The following is a 20148-nucleotide window of genomic DNA, read 5'->3' as shown; positions in this document are numbered from 1 at the left end:
CAAAAAATCCAGAATGCGGGCTTTAAAAAGTTTTCCCATGATTGCAACCAATCAGTAAAGAGAATACTGCACAGCAATTTCATGGTCTTATTTGAACCTATGAGAATCACATAAAGTGATATGTTAATGTGACAATATAAAAAATATGAAACTACACACACTGTAGGAAAACTATACCTACTATGTGATAAATGGATGTACCAAACTTCACTTGTCTATCTCATGTGTTTTTTCCTGAATCATGCTAACAAGATTTTCATCAATTAAAGTCCAAGCACAAAATCTAAAAAGAAATATGTGCAACAATTGGAAAATTGCAATAATGGCCTGAAAATTTAATCTAGTCATCTATAAGTGAATCCGAATAAATCTATCTTATTTAATTTGTCAACCTCAAGTACCTTTTGTTTCAATGTACTAACAAGTGTTTCTGTCAAAAATGTACAAGTCCAAAACATTACAACATGTCAAATACTGCTTTAATGGACTGAAAATATCATTAGCTCATTCATGTATGAATACAAAATAAGCTATCAAAATTTCATTTATCAATGCTGAGTGGTTATTGCACAATACTGCTAACAAAATTCTTTGGACATATGAACATGACCAATCAAAAAAAAAACAAGATACTTCCTTTTTGTCAAGCCTGCCTTTGATCTGTGTAGAAAGTTAAAAACACAACTACTTTTGACATTAAGCATAATATACGATATATTAACACCAACCTTAATCTAGGGCATGGACAGATGTATGGATGTATGGACATGTACACAGATACCAAAGTGATCATTATGTTAAACTTTCACCAAGGCAGGTTTGATGAATGAGGAGAAAGAAAAAAAGAAAGAATGAAACAAAACTGTATAGAAATAAACTTGTTTGCTTGCCCCAAAATTGAGAATCTGCATATCAATTATTATCATGTCCAGCATGGTCACCCTGGTTACATTATATCAAGTCCAGCATGGTCACCCTGGTTACATTAAATCAAGTCCATCATGGTCACCATGGTTACATTATAGCAAGTCCAGCATGATCACCTTGGTTACATTAGATCTAGTACAGCATGGTCACCATGGTTACATTAGATCCAGTACAGCATGGTCACCATGGTTACATTAGATTAATTTCAGCATGGTCACTCAGGTTACATTAGATCAAATCCAGCATCATCACCATGGTTACATTAGATCAAGTCCAGCATGTTCACCCTGGTTACATTATAGCAAGTCCAGCATGGTCACCATGGTTACATTAGATCAAGTCCAGAATGTCACCATGGTTACAATAGATCAAGTCCAGTATGGTCACCATGGTTACATTGGATCAAGTCCAGAATGGTCACCATGGTTACATCAGATCAAGTCCAGCATGGTCACCATGGTTACATTAGATCAAGTCCAGCATGGTCATCTTGGTTACATTAGATCCAGTACAGCATGGTCAGCATGGTCACATTAGATCCAGTCCAGCAGGGTCACTATGGTTACATTAGATCTAGTACAGCATGGTCACCACGGTTACATTAGATCCAGCAGCATGGTCACCATGGTTACATTAGATTAATTCCAGCATGGTCACTCTGGTTACATTAGATCAAATCCAGCATCATCACCATGGTTACAATAGATCAAGTCCAGCATGGTCACCATGGTTACATCAGACCAAGTCCAGCATGGTCACCAAGGTTACCTTAGATCCAGTACAGCATGGCTATTATGGTTACACTATACATAGCTGATCTTTACAAAAATGTTAATCTGAAAATTTGCTTTGTATCTGAAATAAATTAAAACTTAAATAAAACTGATAGCATTTGACATTGTTCATTAAGGTTAACATGTCAAGTTTAAATATTTCATTTAAAATAGATACAAGTTTCATATTGATTTAATTATACAGTGTAATGACTTCATACTACCTATTGGAAATGCTTGTGATATTGCTTGATGTAAAGCTAGATTGTGCAAATATAATTTATGGATAACACTGATAAAGAAGAAAGAATATGTATGAAAAAGATTTACCTTTATTGCTCTAAGTTTTGATAATAGAAATGTGCATGATACATTTAAATACAAGCTGTGTATACATAAAATGGTTGTAAACAATACTAAAAAGTAAAAGAATAGAATGAAAGTGTAAATAATATGTTTAAACCCTGAAATCAAACAATGTAGATGATTAAAACTTTAAAAATAATATTAATAATCATAATAATGAAGAAAAATATGAATTACTCAGGTTAAATGGACAATTTAATCTTTTCTCAATAACATTCAGCACAATTAAACTATTAACTATTATATGAATAGTATATGAATGTAAAAATTGCAACAAAACAAAAAAAGGTCTCTTAAATTGATGATTTTATATAAAAAATATGAAGAGAATTGAGTAAAGGGTTAGGTTGTACTCTACAGTCTTTAACTTTGAATGGGACTTGATATTTAAAGAAAAGAGAATTCCCTAGTTTTCCTCACAACCCTGGCTATTTAAAAAAGACTTTAATATCTTCGGTATTGCAACAAGAACTTGTAATTCCCTTTATGCTGGTATATGACTGAGGGTATAATTTGGGTTATGAAGTATACAGTTTGGCCTTACTTCATGTGTGCACCTACAAAAAATTGCAGGTTCTTCTTGGTCGCTTCCTCTTTGTAAACATTAAAGGAAAATTGTATTTTAAAAAAAAGAGCTGTTACATTTGTTTAAACTTTTTTTCTATAATTTGTAATTCATTCTTTGCATGTTTCCGAAACTTTTCAAAATATATTTGGAACTAAGTAATTGCACTTTCTGAAGCTGGATTTGTCTAATCTAGCAAAATTCATTTTCCCATTTTTTTAAGAAGTACAAGAGTTAATGTACTTTGGACTCGGTGAGGCTGACTTTTTTGAGCACATGGGAGTAGCCATTTTGATTAACTATGCGCTTAGGTCATGTAATAATGTCCACAATTACAACACAGAAATTTTAGCCACAATCCATAAAAGTAGCATATAGGTATGACAAACTTTACTCCATTTTGCATGTAGCAAATGCAAACTTTACCATATACCTGTCACTCTGGCAGAAGTACATCATAACCTTAGAGCGCAAGACCAGATAGGTATTATTGATATCGCATTATTTAATTTTTAATGTATAGCTGAAATATTTAAAACAAGCATCTAAATAATCCTTTTAAATAATTCTCATGTATTTCTTCCACAGAGCAATATTCATTACCAGCAAAAGTCCCACACAAATCCACCTCATAAAAATTGTACATTGCATTTTCTCAACATAAAAAAAAGTGTTATGCTTAAAGACAAAAACATGAAACTTGCCACAATTATTACTGAGATGTTACTAATGAAATTTACAGTTTAAACAAAGATGGAAAGATCAGATTCACAGAGCTCAAATGTCAAAGGGTAGAAAGTTTACTAATTCTTTTAACACTAGTATATAGATGATGGCAAATCTGCTTTTCCTGCTATCATTTTTTCCCCATAATTTATTACAAATGAATGAAAAGAACATAGTTTTCTTTCACTTAATCCTAGTTTTAAATTTAATTTGTCTTTACATCTGTGTTCTAAGACTTTTAATTTCTTCATAATTAAGGTCATTTAAAACACAATACTGCCATAATGCATATTGTATAAGCATGAGCAAAAGAAGTATAATCAGCTTATTTTCATACATAACGTCAATGTTAATGTTCCATTTTGAAAATCATGCATGATGGGTATAATTTGAGTTATAGAGTATACAGCTTGGCTTTACTTAAGATGTTACTCATAAAAAGCTGCTAGCTCTGCTTAGTCTTATTTACTTCCAGGATTTCAAAGGTAAATGGTAAATAAAACAAGTTGATAATGTCATTCACTGAATGTTTTAAAAACTTTTAAAATAATATATTTTAATTATATAATCAATTAACTGCACTTATAGAAGCTGGTACTGCTTCCTCTCAGGCAAAAATCATTTTCCCTATTTTATTAACTGCTGAAATAGTGTACTTTGGACTAGTTCAGCAGGTTCATGCTAATTTCTTGAGCACTGGAGTGCCACCATCTGATCATCTGTATGCTTAGATCAAGTATGTAACATCTGTGAAGTGTGACCTTACAGAGCTAAAAATGCTGGAAAACACTAAAACCAAAACTGTCCACAGGCAAGTACTAGTAAAAACTTGAATCAGTGTGTCCCAATGCAATATTTGAGCCCATGGTCCCACCTAAGAGGCAGGAGTGGTACTAGAAGAAGAGGAATATGTGATATCAGTTTCCTCTTTTATATCTTATGTGCATGTTCTCTATAAACTTTGGTTTTAGAACTAAAATTATTTTGCAAATGCTATTTTTCTTCTTTTAGTCACAGACAGAGATATCGGCCTTTGGACACTAAAATAGACAGGCCTCTTCCTTACTCTAAGTGCAAGTCATCATCATCGCTAAAATTTGGTCCAAGTCTGTGATGCAGAACTGATTTTATTAAGTGGAATCTTTTTTAATTGTTTCACAGTGACCTTGATCTTTGACCTTTTAACTCAAAATGGATATGTTTCTTTCCTACAATGTTTGCAAGTCATACACAAATTTTAATCCATGTGTGTGACGCAGAACTAATGCTATTGTGCAGGATATAATTTGTTTGTTTTCAATCACAGTGACCTTGACCATTGAAATTTTGACTCAAAATTGAAAGGCTTTGTCCATATTCCATTTACAAGCCATCCACAAAGTTTGGTCCAGGTATGTGACATAGAACTAATGCCATTCTGCAGAAACATTCTTTTTCTCTTTCAGTCACAGTGACCTTAGCTTTGACCCCAAAACCAATAAGGTATTTTCCTTTCTGCAAGTGGAATCTATCCATAATGTTTGGTAATTGTAGATGATAGAAAAGTAATGTTATTATGCAGATTCTGTTCTTATTCTTCCAGTGACCTCAAACTTTGACCCACTGACCCTGAAACTAATGGGGTTCTTTTTTAATCCCATGTGCAAGCCTACCACAATATTTGGTAGCTGTATTTGGTGGATAATTCAAGTTATTATACAGAAACCATTCTTTCAGTTGGTGACCTTTACCTTTGAGTTTTTGTGACTGAAAATGAATCTTCCTTAGCCAAAGTGCAAGAGTTGACTATAGATGGAGGACAAGTCAACTTATTGAGTGAAAATTAAATTAGTAACAAACCAATGGGTGACATCATAACATAATATGCTTCACCTTGTGGCAGGTCTATGACAAAAAGAATGTTGTATGAAAAAAAAAGCTAAATGTATAATGTTGAATGGGCAGGATGTGGCACATGAAATATTCATGTGAACAGAAAAGAAAAAATTTTTGGGGCCCTGAGGGGCCGAGTGGTCTAAAGCGCTCACCGTTACGGATCACTGCCATCTCACCTCTGTCTGCATTGGTTCGAGTCTTGGATTCGGCCAATGTGGCTTTATGATAAAGCTGTCAGCAGCTTCTCATGGGTCGGTGGTTCTTTCCGGGGTTTTCCCGGGTTCTTCCTCCATCATTAATACTGGCCGCCATGTATTGCCTATCATGTGCTGAAAAATGGCATTAAACCCAACAACAACAATAACAAAATTGTTTAAAAAGGTCCTTATTATTTCTAATTGTCATAATTTTAGAAAGATTCAGGAACATATTGTCTCTGTTATGTAAGGTCTATCTGGTGACCTAGTGGTTAGAGCATCTGCCCCAGATGCAGGAGGTCATGGGTTTGAACCCCAGCCGAGTCATACCAAAGACATCTAGAAATGGTACTAACAGCTGTGGGGCTAGGTGTTCGGCATTAAGAGGTTAGTGTTAGGACTGGTTGGCAAGGTGTCAGGATAATGTGATTGGGTCGGACATCATGTTACATGTCTGCAGCTTGATGCCCCAGTGTTAGACATCACTTTGAACTGCCACACTGCAGACATCGTAGCGATATGACTGGAAAATTGTTAAAGCTACATTAAAAATCTAAATCACACACATACCTTGGTTGCCTTATAGTACACACAAGATTCTACAGACATGAATGTGTATATGGCAGTAGACAAATTTAAAGATGAACGTAATTACCATTATATTATGCTACTGATGTAAAATGAATTGTCCTGTCCACCTCAGTTTTGTAAAAAAATGTCATGGTGTTTGGAAACAGAGATTACAATGCTTTAAAAAAATGGAAGTTGTATACAGATTAGCAAAAAAGGCAGTAGTGTTAACTAGTTTACTATAAGATACATGTATATAGTACTTCCATGGAACAAGGCTTCTATTTGGTTCCAAAAATAGTTGATATTACTTATAAGAAATACACATAATAATTCTGTATGTCTGTATTGTAGCTTAGTTAACTGGAAGTTTGCAGAGCAAACTTATGTGAAGGCAGGGCAAATATGACCAGAGGGACTGTGGTGTAAAAAAAAAGGTAAGCCATAATGGGCAGGAAATAACAGAATAATGTTTACAAGTATTTGGTTCAAATTAGTTACAAGGGAGAATTTGGAAAAGATCAGGGACAGTTTGAGGGATTCAGGAGGAAGACAAGGACAAATCTGGGTAACTGGATCATAATTATTTTAATGCAGTTTCAGCACAGTTTAATTATGGTATGGTCTGTGGAGGACCTGTCCTTCATTTGGTAAGGGTTAGTCAATCATATTATGTATGTATGGTAACTGGATGTTGGTATATATATATATATATATATATATATATATATATATATATATATATATATATATATATATATATATACACACACACACACATAGCATAGATGGACTGAGAGAGAATATTTAATAGAAGAGATGGAATCCATAAAAGATACTGATATATGATGGAGATATAGACACATTTATTATTAGAGAGGGCAATCATATCATGAAACCATGTAGCTAAACTAAGTGTAGAACTTGGAAAGGTGGACAAAACATTAGAACATGTATATATAGATATAAACAGTAGTGCGCCAAAATGACTTAGTGATTTAGTAAATATCAATGAGGAAAACATTCTCCCCAAAGCCAGGAGAATCCCCAGGCTCATTGGTGTATAAAATGCAAATGATCAACACTATATGACATATAGTGGTCTTAAAAATACCTATTACATAATTACATGTAATTAAATGGACTTGTTCATCCATAATTTCATTAGCGCCTTCTTCAATATCAACTTTTTTCTTCTAGCTGACTGGTCTTGCACGCCAATTTTCTTTCTGATTTTTGAGTGAATACTAACCAGCGTGTCAATTTATGATGATTAGGGATGGATTTCCAGCACTTGCTCCCTACCTTCTTCCAAACATCTGTCTTAGCTGTAGCTACTTAAATCAGAACAAAAGAGAAACACATTTTAAACTTTTAACATAATCCTTGAAGAAAGAAAATACATTCAAAAATACAAATTCAGTTTAATTTCTTGAGAGACTTTTAGATTTCCTGGTTGTTATTAACCTTAATATGAACATATTGCAATATAATCAAAATGATCCACCTGTGAAGAAAATATGGTCACCTCATTTTCCTCACGGGCATATTCATATACTGTAACAGCTGTAGATGAACTCCTTTTCATCTTCATGCTTTTCTTAAAAAGCACTGGAAATATTGGGACACCTTCCATCTGTCTGTCAATCACCACATCTTCTAGACTCTAGATCAAAATTCTCAAAACTTTGTAGCCATACTGCCCTTTTGGCATTGATCAGCCGTTATGTTGTCATGTTGCCTGATTGGTATCCATCTGCCATGTTATGTTGCCCATTTGGAATCCATCTGTCCTGTTGCCCCTTTGATATCCATCAGTGATGTTGCCCCTGTGGTATCCATCTGCCATGTTGCCCCTTTGGTTTCCATGTCATGTTGCCATTTTGGTATCCAACAACTATGAGCCCCTTTGATACCCATCTGTCATGTTACCTCTTTGGCATCCATCAGTGTTGATATATTGTCCACTAGTAGGGGACATACCAGTCAGCTGCTTAACAGGCAGATAAAATCAGACATGTTCTCAGAGCAATGCAACTTTTATTAGAACATCATGTACATACTACAAATTCCATCAAAGTCAGTCTAATAACAGATATCAGTAGTATGACTACACTGAGAGGATGAATGAATTTAGTATGCTCCATTTCAAAATATACTACATTATATTTTATTCAACATCCCCTTTTCTTTAAAGAACTAGTTATCTCTACTTCACTAAGTGATTAATAAAAATAATTGGGATATGCTAGACATACAGTGTATAGTGAAATCTAAACTTTATATCTTTGCTGTCTGAATCAATTATCAGATTATCAGTCCTTATTTCACAAAGTAAAACTATGTAAAATTAACTGACTAGGGTCCACATGTTAAGAGTTTCTAATTCACTTGTAGTGTACAAAGTCTTTCTTATAGGCAGACATTTCTTTCATATAGGCAGACATGTCTGATTCTCTTAGGTCTGACTCTTGGTACAGTCGTTTTCATTATATCTGAATTTGATACTACGTCATCTTTAACATTCTCTGAAGGTGAAATTCCAGACCTATTTTATTCACTTGGTGTTGCAGTTGTTTGATATTTGTGGCTATTTGTCAGTACATCAGAAGTCTCCCGGATGCATACTTTTATCTTTTGAGTCATATGTGCACATGATTCCGTCTATACACTTCTTCATCCTGACTTTCCACGACGTACAAGCGTTCACTCAGTCTTTCCTTGATTCTACCAAGTTTCCATTTTTTTCCTTCCTTGTGTTCAAAGTGTACTGACTCCCCAATGTTTAATGATAGTCAAGTTCAAGCTCTCTTTTCAAACAATTTCTTTATCAAGCATTTTTGCACTGATTGGTAGTTAATTCTTCATTCTTTATTTGCATCACTTGTCGATGGGATCACTAATTGGGTGTTTCTTCTGAAAAACATTTGAATTGGACTAAGTCCAGTACCCTGCCATGGAGTGTTTCTAAGTTCTAACAAGGCTTCTTATTGATCTCTACCATCTATGAGTGTCTTCTACAACGTGTTCTTAATGACTTTAACAGCAGATTCAGCCGTTCTGTTTGCTTGCTGATGATTTGGGGCTGGCGTTCTGTGGTTAATGCCCCATCTTCGAATGAACTGTGTAAACTCCTTTCCTGTAAACTGGGGTCCATTATCTGATATAATTGTGGTGGGAATTCCAAATCTTGAAAATCATTTCTCAAGTGCGGTTACAACTTGACTACAATTTGCCATACTTAAATAGTCCACTTATATGAAATTTGAAAAATAGTTGATTACTACAAGATACTGTCTGTCCTTGATTTCAAACAGATCCATGCCCACCTTATTCCAAGGTCTGTCTCCATCTCTGTGCTGTAAAAGCGGTTCTTGTTGGTTTCTAGATTTGCATTCCTCACAAGCTTCACATGATTCAACCATTTGTTTAATTTCTTCTGCCATTCCAGGCCAAAAAATCTTTCCTCTAGCTCACTTCACCATGCTATTGTAGACTAAATGAGTGCTGTGAAAGCGTTTTTCATATCCTTTCTCAATGATTTGGGAATTACAATTTCCTCTCCTTTGACAATTATTCCATCTTGAATGCCAGGGACATCCCGCATATCAAAATATGGTAACGCTGAGCATGGCACTTTGTCTCTGGCTTCCGGCCAGCCTTCAATAATGAGTTCCATAAGTAACTGCATATCAGCATCTTCCAAAGTTGTTTTCTTGACTTCTTACAGTCTCACATCTGGAAAGTTGTTGAACATAACGTTCAGGATCCTTGGTCACTCAATTTCATTCAGTACTGCAGAAATTCTACTTTTCTGACCGGTTTTTATGGCATTAAGCTAATTTTCATCATCATCTGTTTGTTCTTTATGCTGTGATTCCAGGACCTCATTTTTTCTGGGGCTACAATATGCCTCAAGCTTTTCAAGTACCTTGCCGGGTTTGTTATTTCGCCATCCGTGTCCCATGCAAATTGATTATAAATATAAAAAAATATGTGGTCCTGCACAATGCAAAATTATGGCCATTTGTACCTCATCATCTTTATCAGTTGGTCCACTAACAGTTAGGTAAGTCTGCACTTGTCTTTTCCAATGCTTAAAGTTTTCTGATGTTGTTGTTGTTGCAGGGTTTAATTCCATTTTTCAGCACATGATAGGCTATACATGGTGGCCAGTATTAATGCAGTAGTCTTGTGTCAGGAATCCAATGAAGTGAATGATGCTCCACTGGCCTACATTTTTCCGTAATTCAAAATAAGATCATTTCTTCTTTTTGACTGCTGAGTATTGCAACTATCACTGATATTCTTGAGCAATAACAAGATTTTCAAGATGGCAATTCTGTCATGTTTTCAAAGAATGATTATATAAAGCTGATTATACAGAATAACTGGAGTTCTAAGGGAAGTTATTCTATGACTTTCTGCTCACAGATAAATGAATACATTAATTAGATATTTTTTAAAGTAGTGGTATAATTTAGCCATTACTGGTGATATGTATTCAGTTTCTATACTTGCAGGAAAAGAACAGTATGGAGGTAAAGAAAATTAAATAATTCAGACAGCAAAAAAGAAAATATTCTTCAGCATGAAATCACCATCACGGGCTTTAAATCCATTAATAAAAACATAATTTTATAAACATTTTTGGAGTTTAAACAAGAAAAATTAATTTCTATTTAACCTCTGTGTGTGTGTGTGTGTGTGTGTGTGATGAAAAAAAGAAATAAGGCTCTTTGCAGATGATTGTATAACTACATTCGGGTTTGTCTTTGGCCATTACATGTGTACCTGTATCTGTCAGATTGATTCTTGCCAGCAATGGGATTTGCATACATCCATATAAAACCCTGTGAGATATCTTTTTTGAAACAAATTTCAAATGAGACAATTAAGTTAGATACCTTTTACACCACCTTAATTTGACTTCATTCCAGAAAACGGTATTCTCTTCACACAAATATAATCAACATAATTGTTCAGCATGTATAATAATTAATATGTCTGTTATTCTGAAAACAAATATTCATAGATAACAACATCATGCAAAGACAACCTAGCATGACCTATTACAAGATTAGCCTGGTTATACAATGCAGGTGCTGTCAGTACCTTTCTCTTCTTGATCTCCACAACCATCGCCATAAATGCCTGTTCAACATTTGTGGTGTTTTTAGAACTGGTCTCCATGAATGGAATTCCTAGCTGATCAGCAAATTCCTACAAAAGAAAGGATGTGCAAGTGTTATGACATCAACGAAAACTTATTAAAGAGCCAGTACATGGTAACATACATATATATACAACCAGTCTTTACAGCCACCCTTTGTTAAAACATTAGGGATACAATTAGGGAAAATAGGAATATTTTATTTAAAAAATAGTATTGAATTTATGTAAATTATTGAAAAAAATAAAATCTTTATTTACCATTGTAATCTTGAACAACAACACGAACTTCCTCATCCTAGCTGTCTCCTTAGTAAAAGTTGCCTCCATCTTAAACAGTCTTCTCCACATCCCAGATACCTTATCTAAATTTGTTTTACTGCAATCCTACATGTGGTATTTTTTAATTTTCAACATAATTTGAGAAAACTTCGAGATAGTAGGACCAGTTTGGAAAAAGAAGAGAAAAATGGGGAGTCCAACAAAAAAGGAGGAAAAGAAAGGAAAACCAGAGTCACTGGAAAGATTGTGTAACAGTTTAAAAATTAAATGTCAAATTGAAAAGCAAACAAGTTTTTTATCACTTATATACAGAGTCTTAATCCAGGTCCCCCTTGTTGATGTTGGGCTTGTGCGAAATTATAACTCTCTTCTTCACTCCTCCAAAAAGACTGAGATAAATTTGTAAGCTTTAAGCAAAGAGTGGCATGGCATTAATTGCATGCAAATAATCAGCAAGATCATAAAAAACACTTGCTTTTGTACAAAGAAAGTATGGGGACAATATGTCTCAACTAAAATAGTAGGTCCCAAATTTTTTTAAAGAATAAATATTAAAAAAATACAAACATGCAAAACTGATTTTCCTACCTCACAATTTTAACATGAATCTGGGATGGATGTATGGACATGGGCTTACAAATATACAGACGGTCAGCAGCAAAGCAACATGTCCACTTTTGCTATCACAGTTGGGGTATAATCATGTTGGAAAAACTAACTCTGCAAATATCTTGTTTAAGTTAAGTGTCCTTTTCCTGCTTGCTTGTAAAATGTTTGAATCCTGTTGCAAAAGACAATGTACTTGCTTGTATTAAGCTGGAATCCTGTCGCACAAGACAATGTACTTGCTTGTATTAAGTTGGAATCCTGTCGCACAAGACTATGCACTTCCTTGTATTATGTTGGAACTCTGTTGCAGAAGACAATTTACTTGCTTGTATTACGTAATGGGCACATGAACAAAGATTCTCCAATACCATAATGCAGAGGTCTGGTGATTTCAACCCACCCCCACCTTGTTTGAAGAGGTTCACTACACACAAATTATCCGACACTGTAAGAATAATGCCCTCTACCCATGCATAGGAGGCATGAAGAATGGCCTTCATTTGCAGGAGACTGATGTCAAGAGCTTTCTCTTCTAATGTCCACTTGCCAATAACTATTGCAAAGTCTGGTAGCATGTGTGCAACCCCAACTGACAAACTGGCATCAGCACAGATTGTGACTTCTGGTTATGGTATTCCAATCATGAGCCATACCCTGCCTTGCCACGGAAACATGAAGCATTTGGAATTTGGTCATGACTGTAATCTGATGATCTAAATAACCTGGGAACAGGTGCCAATGTACCAGAATGGTCATATGGAGAGCATGCAAATCAAAACAGCCATGGTATATCAGGTCTACCACCACAGTAAGCAGGCCAAAAAACTGAATAAACTACCTCCTGGCAGAAAACCTCTCGAAGCAAAAACTTCTGGAAGAAGATGAACAAGATTGATATGTGTTAAAATTCCATACCATGATGAATGAAATGTTGAGATGGGACAAGATCTGACTTTTTATACACTGACTATCCACCTTAAACTGTGAACTTTGTACAGAAGGATGTTTATGTCATAAACTAATACCAAAATTACCAACTATATTTGCTTCAGGTAAGCTGTCATCACTGTGAAGGAAGATGCCTTGAAATGGAATATTGTGTAGTCCAATGTCCTGATCAAAGCCAAAGGGCTCTAACTGAGGTAAAACAGATGAGTATGGAAATGGTAAACTAACCAGCTGGAGCCAAAGTCAAGGTATTTGCATAGTACATGTGAATATGTGGAAATAAGTATCAGACAGGTCAAGACTGACTGCATATTCATCATGTCACATGTACAAATGGATGGACTTTACCATCTCCATCAAATTACCATCACCACCTACATTACGAGCAAATGTCCTCTCTCCCTTTGTAACATGACCACCTTCATGGAATTGTTTGGATATGTCATGAAGGGGGATGATGAAAGTGCAGGGGGAATCTCAAAAAGGACTTGAATTACCAAAGCCTTTGTTTGAAAGAGGCTGATATGGTGGATCAGAAAGAGTCTGGAACCAAAGGAGAGTAGCCAATGAATGCAAGGGACAGCAAGTTATTGTTGGTCTTTTTCACTTCCTGGACTTCAAAAGTCAAGTTGTTAAAAAAAAAAAACAAGTTAACCTATAATCACCTTTATCACAAATTCTAGCAATAATGTTTTAGAAATCTAGGCAACCCATCCATAATAGGTAAAATTTTTGTTAAAGTGACAAACTTCTATAATGTGTCTCCTTAAATGCCTTTACATACCTGTACAAAATTGATAACAATTAAGGTCTAATGAAAATCCATTCCTCTAATTCTAAGACATTAAATTCTTTAGACATTTTTGGCTATGACAATAATCACAAGCATTTGTTCGCCTCTTAAATTAGCTGCATCTTCCTTTTCTCATCATCTCACCCTCCATTTTAATCTTTTAACAGACTATTATTTTGTTTTCTTGGTTTTAATGGCAATTAAATGTTCTAACAACTGAACTACCATGGCTCTCTCTAATAACATTATAACAAACTGGCATCCGGCTAGTTGTTGTTATGTATATTATTTTCTTACACTGAGAAACTACATTATATGTATCGGTTTATCATATTGGTAATTTTATCCCTACCTGTATCCACATAGAAAATCCTGCGAAAAATTTCATCCCCCCTAATTTTCATTTTCTAGAATTTCATCATTTTGAACTCTGCATTCCAAACCTAGTATATGAGCATAAGTTATATAAACAAGCAACACATACATAATCACTTAGTCCAAACCCTACATACATAAACATGCTTTCCAAACATTATCACTTAGTCCAAACCCTACATACAAAGACATGCTTTCCACACATTATCACTTAGTCCAAACCCTACATACATAAACATGCTTTCCACACATTATCACTTAGTCCAAACCCTACATACATAAACATGCTTTCCACACATTATCACTTAGTACAAACCCTACATACATAAACATGCTTTCCAAACATTATCACTTAGTCCAAACCCTACATACATAAACATGCTTTCCAACATAATCACTTAGTACAAACCCTACATACATGAACATGCTTTCCACATACTATCACTTAGTCCAAACCCTACATACATAAACATGCTTTCCAACATAATCACTTAGTCCAAACCCTACATATATAAACATGCTTTCCACACATTATCACTTAATCCAAACCCTACATAAATAAACATGCTTTACAAACATTATCACTTAGTCCAAACCCTACATACACATACATGCTTTCCACATATTATCACTTAGTCCAAACCCTACATATATAAACATGCTTTCCACACATTATCACTTAATCCAAACCCTACATAAATGAACATGCTTTTCACATATTATCACTTAGTCCAAACCCTACATATATAAACATGCTTTCCAAACATTATCACTTAGTCCAAACCCTACATACATAAACATACTTTCCACACATTATCACTTAGTCCAAACCCTACATACATAAACATGCTTTCCACACATAATCACTTAGTACAAACCCTACATACATAAACATGCTTTCCACATATTATCACTTAGTCCAAACCCTACATACATAAACATGCTTTCCACATTATCACTTAGTACAAACCCTACATACATAAACATGCTTTCTACACATTATCACTTAGTACAAACCCTACATACATAAACATGCTTTCCATATATTATCACTTAGTCCAAACCTGACATACACAGACATGCTTTCCACACATTATCACTTAGTCCAAACCCTACATACACAGACATGCTTTCCACACATTATCACTTAGTCCAAACCCTACATACATAAACATGCTTTCCATATATTATCACTTAGTCCAAACCCTACATACACAGACATGCTTTCCACACATTATCACTTAGTCCAAACCCTACATACACAGACATGCTTTCCTCACATTATCACTTAGTCCAAACCCTACAAACCATGCTTTCCAGACATTATCACTTAGTCCAAACCCTTCATACATAAACATGCTTTCACACATTATCACTTAGACCAAACCCTACATTCAAAGACATGCTTTCCACACATTATCACTTAGTCCAAACCCTACATACATAAACATGCTTTCCATATATTATCACTTAGTCCAAACCCTACATACACAGACATGCTTTCCACACATTATCACTTAGTCCAAACCCTACATACATAAACATGCTTTCCATATATTATCACTTAGTCCAAACCCTACATACACAGACATGCTTTCCACACATTATCACTTAGTCCAAAACCTACATACACAGACATGCTTTCCACACATTATCACTTAGTCCAAACCCTACAAACCATGCTTTCCAGACATTATCACTTAGTCCAAACCCTACATACATAAACATGCTTTCACACATTATCACTTAGACCAAACCCTACATTCAAAGACATGCTTTCCACACATTATCACTTAGTCCAAACCCTACATACATAAACATGCTTTCCATATATTATCACTTAGTCCAAACCCTACATACACAGACATGCTTTCCACACATAATCACTTAGTCCAAACCCTACATACATAAACATGCTTTCCATATATTATCACTTAATCCAAACTCTACATACACAGACATGCTTTCCACACATTATCACTTAGTCCAAACCCTACATACATAAACATGCTTTACAAACATTATCACTTAGTCCAAACCCTACATACATAAACATGCTTTCCATATATTATCACTTAGTCCAAACTCTACATACACAAACATGCTATCCACACATAATCACTTAGTCCAAACCCTACATACATAAACATGCTTTCTACACATAATCACTTAGTCCAAACCCTACATACATAAACATGCTTTCCACACATAATCACTTAGTACAAACCCTACATACATAAACATGCTTTCCAAACATTATCACTTAGTCCAGACCCTACATACACAGACATGCTTTCCACACATTATCACTTAGTCCAAACCCTACATACACAAACATGCTATCCACACATAATCACTTAGTCCAAACCCTACATACATAAACATGCTTTCTACACATAATCACTTAGTCCAAACCCTACATACATAAACATGCTTTCCACACATAATCACTTAGTACAAACCCTACTGCTTTACAAACATTATCACTTAGTCCAAACCCTACATACACAAACATGCTATCCACACATAATCACTTAGTACAAACCCTACACACATAAACATGCTTTCCACACATAATCACTTAGTCCAAACCCTACATACATAGACATGCTTTCCACACATAATCACTTAGTACAAACCCTACATACATAAACATGTTTTCCAAACACTATCACTTAGTCCAAACCCTACATACATAAACATGCTTTCCACACATTATCACTTAGTCCAAACCCTACATATATAAACATGCTTTCCACACATAATCACTTAGTCCGAACCCCACATACATAAACATGCTTTCCACACATAATCACTTAGTACAAACCCTACATACATAAACATGCTTTCCACACATAATCACTTAGTACAAACCCTACACATACATAAACATGCTTTCCACATATAATCACTTAGTACAAACCCTACATATATAAACATGCTTTACACATATTATCACTTAGTCCAAACCCTACATACATAAACATGCTTTCCAACATAATCACTTAGTACAAACCCTACATACATAAACATGCTTTCCACATATTATCACTTAGTACAAACCCTACATACATAAACATGCTTTCCACATATTATCACTTAGTACAAACCCTACATACATAAACATGCTTTCCACACATAATCACTTAGTACAAACCCTACATATATAAACATGCTTTCCAAACATTATCACTTAGTCCAAACCCTACATACATAAACATGCTTTCCAAACATTATCACTTAGTCCAAACCCTACATACATAAACATGCTTTCCACATATTATCACTTAGTCCAAACCCTACATACATAAACATGCTTTCCAAACATTATCACTTAGTCCAAACCCTACATACATAAACATGCTTTCCACATATTATCACTTAGTCCAAACCCTACATACATAAACATGCTTTCCAACATAATCATTTAGCACAAACCCTACATACATAAACATGCTTTCCAAACATTATCACTTAGTCCAAACCCTACATACATAAACATGCTTTAAACATATTATCACTTAGTCCAAACCCTACATACATAAACATGCTTTCCAACATAATCATTTAGCACAAACCCTACATATATAAACATGCTTTCCACACATAATCACTTAGTCCAAACCCTACATACATAAACATGCTTTACACATATTATCACTTAGTCCAAACCCTACATACATAAACATGCTTTCCACACATAATCACTTAGTACAAACCCTACATACATAAACATGCTTTCCAAACATTATCACTTAGTCCAAACCCTACATACATAAACATGCTTTCCACACATAATCACTTAGTCCAAACCCTACATACATAAACATGCTTTCCACACATAATCACGTAGTACAAACCCTACATACATAAACATGCTTTACACATATTATCACTTAGTCCAAACCCTACATACATAAACATGCTTTCCACATATTATCACTTAGTCCAAACCCTACATACATAAACATGCTTTCCAAACATTATCACTTAGTCCAAACCCTACATACATAAACATGCTTTCCACACATAATCACTTAGTCCAAACCCTACATACATAAACATGCTTTCCACACGTAATCATGTAGTACAAACCCTACATACATAAACATGCTTTACACATATTATCACTTAGTCCAAACCCTACATACATAAACATGCTTTCCAACATAATCAATTAGTCCAAACCCTACATACATAAACATGCTTTCCAACATAATCACCTAGCACAAACCCTACATACATAAACATGCTTTCCAACATAATCATTTAGCACAAACCCTACATATATAAACATGCTTTCCACACATAATCACTTAGTCCAAACCCTACATACATAAACATGCTTTACACATATTATCACTTAGTCCAAACCCTACATACATAAACATGCTTTCCACATATTATCACTTAGTCCAAACCCTACATACATAAACATGCTTTCCAAACATTATCACTTAGTCCAAACCCTACATACATAAACATGCTTTCCACACATAATCACTTAGTCCAAACCCTACATACATAAACATGCTTTCCACACGTAATCATGTAGTACAAACCCTACATACATAAACATGCTTTACACATATTATCACTTAGTCCAAACCCTACATACATAAACATGCTTTCCATATATTATCACTTAGTCCAAACCCTACATACACAGACATGCTTTCCAAACATTATCACTTAGTCCAAACCCTACATACATAAACATGCTTTCCACACATAATCACTTAGTCCAAACCCTACATACATAAACATGCTTTCCACACGTAATCATGTAGTACAAACCCTACATACATAAACATGCTTTACACATATTATCACTTAGTCCAAACCCCACATACATAAACATGCTTTCCAACATAATCAATTAGTCCAAACCCTACATACATAAACATGCTTTCCAACATAATCACCTAGCACAAACCCTACATACATAAACATGCTTTCCAAACATTATCACTTAGTCCAAACCCTACATACATAAACATGCTTTCCACATATTATCACTTAGTCCAAACCCTACATATATAAACATGCTTTCCAACATAATCACTTAGTACAAACCCTACATACATAAACATGCTTTCCAACATAATCACTTAGCACAAACCCTACATACATAAACATGCTTTCCACATACTATCACTTAGTCCAAACCCTACATATATAAACATGCTTTCCAACATAATCAATTAGCACAAACCCTACATACACAAACATGCTTTCCACATATTATCACTTAGTCCAAACTCTACATATATAAACATGCTTTCCAACATAATCACTTAGTACAAACCCTACATACATAAACATGCTTTCCAACATAATCACTTAGCACAAACCCTACATACATAAACGTGCTTTCCAAACATTATCACTTAGTCCAAACCCTACATACATAAACATGCTTTCCACATATTATCACTTAGTCCAAACCCTACATACATAAACATGCTTTCCAACATAATCACTTAGTACAAACCCTACATACATAAACATGCTTTCCAACATAATCACTTAGCATAAACCCTACATACATAAACATACTTTCCAAACATTATCACTTAGTCGAAACCCTACATACATAAACATGCTTTCCACATATTATCACTTAGTCCAAACCCTACATATATAAACATGCTTTCCACACATTATCACTTAATCCAAACCCTACATAAATAAACATGCTTTTCACATATTATCACTTAGTCCGAACCCTACATACATAAACATACTTTCCACACATTATCACCTAGTCCAAACCCTACATACATAAACATGCTTTCCACACATAATCACTTAGCACAAACCCTACATACATAAACATGCTTTCCACATATTATCACTTAGTCCAAACCCTACATACATAAACATGCTTTCCACATTATCACTTAGTCCAAACCCTACATACATAAACATGCTTTCCATATATAATCACTTAGTCCAAACCCTACATAC

General features: G+C 34.7%; 1 protein-coding gene across 1 annotated transcript in view; it reads right to left on the bottom strand.

Moving 5' to 3' along the window:
* Positions 1–462: 462 nt before the first annotated feature.
* LOC149808423 (ras-related protein ORAB-1-like) overlaps positions 463–20148 on the bottom strand; it is a 46736-nt gene continuing 27050 nt past the window's right edge. The window contains exons 7-8 of the mRNA XM_089977026.1: positions 11115–11222; positions 463–7336 (exon numbers count right to left, since the gene is read on the bottom strand). Coding sequence (XP_089833152.1) covers positions 7334–7336; positions 11115–11222 — 111 coding nt within the window. The 3' untranslated portion in view covers positions 463–7333. The remainder of the gene's footprint in view (positions 7337–11114; positions 11223–20148) is intronic.

Source organism: Sinohyriopsis cumingii, chromosome 1 (genome assembly GCF_028554795.1).
Source record: "Sinohyriopsis cumingii isolate HCF-2022 chromosome 1, ASM2855479v2, whole genome shotgun sequence".
In the NCBI taxonomy this organism is placed as follows: domain Eukaryota; kingdom Metazoa; phylum Mollusca; class Bivalvia; order Unionida; family Unionidae; genus Sinohyriopsis; species Sinohyriopsis cumingii.
This window is presented reverse-complemented; position numbering and strand designations above follow the sequence as displayed.